The sequence below is a fragment of the Armigeres subalbatus genome, chromosome 3 (assembly GCF_024139115.2).
Source record: "Armigeres subalbatus isolate Guangzhou_Male chromosome 3, GZ_Asu_2, whole genome shotgun sequence".
Classification (NCBI taxonomy): Eukaryota; Metazoa; Arthropoda; class Insecta; order Diptera; family Culicidae; genus Armigeres; species Armigeres subalbatus.
This window is the reverse complement of record NC_085141.1, coordinates 12,153,193-12,156,826: the sequence shown is the minus strand read 5'-3', so window position 1 is coordinate 12,156,826 and position 3,634 is coordinate 12,153,193. Positions and strand designations below refer to the sequence as shown.

Below are 3,634 nucleotides of genomic sequence, written 5' to 3'. Positions count from 1 at the left end.
AACGCACAACTGTAATTTGTGCGCATGCTGCGACGCAGCAAAGCTAAATCAACAAAAATGACAGTTGTGCGCCGCCTCTGAATCGAGTGGTGTGCCCCCGAAAACGCGAGCACTTTTAAACTTGGATTCCGTCAGGAGTGACCTTAACACTATACGTAGAACATCTAACAATAACCCATTGGTTTCACAACGAAGACGACATTTTATTTATAGGTAGGTAAAGCGGGGTACATAATTTATTGAAACAGCATGCTTAATGTGGTATTTCGTTCATTTCACTATATACTAACTGTTGAGTCGGTCCGGCTTAATCTCATAATGGCTGAATACAGAGTTCGCGAGTGCTTCTAACTGCTGCTGCACGCTATGCTGGTCGGGATCCAAGTGGCCGAGTATCTTCTCGTTCGCGCGCTCGAACCACCTCGTCAGGCGATGGGCTAACGAACACACTCACACATATAGATATTTGATAATAACCAAATGGAGATGGATTCTCAAGTTTGACATTCAAACTATTTTGGGCAAGGGACATGAATCAATAAAACACTGAATCGAATGCGCATGTTAATATTTATTTTTCAGAACTCTACATCTTTCTTCTTCTCCCAAAAAAAATCAAAAGGAAAGTAACAGTTTTATTCACTAGATATAACTGAAATCAGTAATCACTCGGTTACACTAAATGTTGCAAATACTTTGCTGGCACTTTTTTTCCCGCACTGGACGTTTCACCGGAAGATCTTGTCCCATAGTCGTTCGCTCTTCGTTGTTGTCAGCTGGCTTCCGTTTCATTGTCTTAGATGTAGTTGCTTCCAAGGCAGGTTCGTCCCGCCTCTCTTTATTCAACTCCGATGTGGGATGTTCTGTTTTCTCTTTTCCGGATGATGGAAATTTCCGCAAATGTGTTACAGATCGACGATATATGACTCCTTCGCTATTTGCAACTACGGTATCACTTCCATATTTTTTTTCACAACCGTGAATTTCGCAAGACGGAACTTGGATTCGAGTTTGCCTGTTTCATAGTTCCGAAGCATAACAGAATCACCTACTTTTATGTCATGTCGTCTATGTTTATCGGCATATTGCTTTCCTTTCATTTTCCTTATCGCGTCTCTCTCGCGTACTGCTTCGTCTCGGCGCCAGTGGGGATCTGTTCGCAACGATGGTAGAAGGTCCTTTACCGGACGTCCCGTCATCAGCTCCAACGGGGCTTTCTCGGTTACAGAGTGTGGTGTAGTATTGTACATGTACACATAGTCCTGAACCGATTTTCGCCAATCACAATTAGTTGCTTTCGCTATACGCAACGCCCGGAGAATCCCTTGGTTCTGCCGCTCGACCAATCCGTTCATTTGCGGCCAGTATGGAATGGTGTGTATCAACTGTTCCTGCTTTCACAAAAGACAGCAAATTCTTCACTAGCAAACGGTGGACCGTTATCGCTACGGACTATTTCCGGGTAAGTTTGCTCATGGAAAACATCTTCCAAAGCCTCGATTGTTTTGGCAGCGTTTGTAGCCTTCATTTCCACAACCTTCAGAAACCGGCTGTAATAGTCAACAATAACTAGGAAGGTAGCACATTCCTTCGCAGAGAAAAAGTCGATACCAATTTCTTGCCATGCGCGATCGGGCATTTCTTTACGGACCATCGGCTCGGGTGGATGTTGCTTGCTTACTGTGGCACAGTCCGCACACTCCTGCACAGCATCTGCTACGTCCTGATCCATACAGGGCCACCAAATCTTCTCCCTCAAATTTCTACGCATCGCAACCACACCATGATGACCGCGATGTGCAATCTGCAATGCTCTTTGGCGAAGAATCGTCGGTAGAACAATCCGATCATCTCTCACCACAATGCCGTCGATCACACCGAATTCTTTCTCAAATGCCTGAAATCTGCATAGCTCCGGTGACCAACACTGCTTGGCCAAAGCCTTCATCACCGATGTTAATATTTCGTCATTTATTGTTTCTCGCCTTATCTCATCCAATGTAGTCGCCAACGGACCTTCACCAACGGCAAAGAAGTAGTGTTCGGCAGTCTCATCAAATGGTTTACCAGGTTCAATCACCAAACGAGACAATATGTCCGAAATATTCATCGAGCCCGGAATATACTTGATATCGAACTCGTACGGCTGAAGACGAAGAGCCCAGCCTGCCGCTCTTGAGCATGTACGTTTCCCGCCACGATGCTTCCCTCCAAAAATGTACTCTAGAGTTTTATGATCCGTGAAGATTGTGAATCGAATGCCGAAAAGGTACAAATAAAACTTTTCTACCGCCCACACAACGGCCAAAGCCTCACGCTGTGTTTGTGGGTACACTCTTTCTGCCGATGTCAGCCCCTTCGAAGCGAAACATATAACCCTCGGGACATTACTCTCATCTCTTTGGGCTAGTACAGCCCCTAGTCCTACAGGGGAAGCGTCAACATAAACCTCGGTAATGTCCTTTGGATCAAAAAACCCCAATTTTCTGACGTTATTGCACAATTCGAGGCGTAAATCATCAAAGGATTTCATTTGTTCCTCACCAAATGAGTCTACTTCATCCCGAAGAAACTTCCTCAAGGGTTCCGTTCTTGTAGATAGTCTCGGAATAAACTGACCAACGAAGTTGACCAGCCCCAGAAAGCTGCGAACTTCTTCCTTAGAGGATGGAGCTCGGAAGTTTTTGATAGCCAATATTTTCTCTTCCGATGGACTTATACCACTAGCACTCACTTCGAAACCCAAGACCTCAAGTTTCTCTACCCCGAAAATGCACTTACTTTTATTCAGCAACGCATTGTTACTCTCCAATACGGCTAGGACTTGTTCAAGTCGCCTATCGTGCTCTTCTAGGGTTCTGCCGGATACAACGACGTCGTCAATATATACCATGACGCCCTCAATTCCAGATAGCATGTTCGTCATTATCCTTTGAAAAATTTCCGGCACACAATTGATGCCGAACATTAAGCGTTTGAATCGCATTAAACCCATGCCCGACATAAATGTTGTGACACCTCTTGATTCGGGATGTAATTCGACATGATGATATGCGAACGTTATATCCAACCGAGAATAAAACACCGATCCCTTAAGTTTATTCAGGAACGTGTTGATTACAGGCAACGGATAATGTTCCCGCTGAATGGCTTTATTTGGATGTCTCATATTAATACAAATCCTTACGTCGTCCTTGCCCTTTGGCACTATCACCATGAGGGATATCCACTCCGCCCGGCCTTCGACTTTCTCGATAACGTCATTGTGAAGCATATCTTGTAATTTATCATGAACCTTTTGTTCCATTGCAGAAGGAATTTTTAAGTAAGCAATCTTTTTTGGAGGCACCGTAGGATCGATTGATAGCTTCACTTGTATGCCTGGAAACTTCGGAAATGGGCTGATCGCTGGACTGACTTCCATGTAATTGTTGCGGCTTATATGGAGAACGTAGAGTCCAATTTTTAAAATCTTGAGATCCTTCGACGTATGCTTGCTTAACAGAGACTTTCGTGCTCCATTGATCACGAAAAATTCTGCATAGCTCACTGGTTTTGTTGCATTTACAGAAATCCAAGCTTCGAAAATGGCAGACACGTTTAATGGTTCATAATTCGCATAAGCATAAAACTG

At 44.2% G+C, this 3,634-nt stretch overlaps 1 protein-coding gene across 1 annotated transcript; it reads right to left on the bottom strand.

The window, feature by feature from the left end:
* Positions 1–1,381: 1,381 nt before the first annotated feature.
* On the bottom strand, positions 1,382–3,274 carry LOC134221469 (uncharacterized protein K02A2.6-like). Its single transcript, XM_062700660.1, has one exon. It carries the CDS (start codon positions 3,272–3,274, stop codon positions 1,382–1,384), a length of 1,893 nt encoding a protein of 630 aa, XP_062556644.1.
* Between the last annotated feature and the right edge of the window lie 360 nt (positions 3,275–3,634).

Bases quoted from the DNA above. Each gene is read 5' to 3' on its own strand.
- LOC134221469 (XM_062700660.1), bottom strand. From the start codon at position 3,274: ATGCTTCACAATGACGTTATCGAGAAAGTCGAAGGCCGGGCGGAGTGG.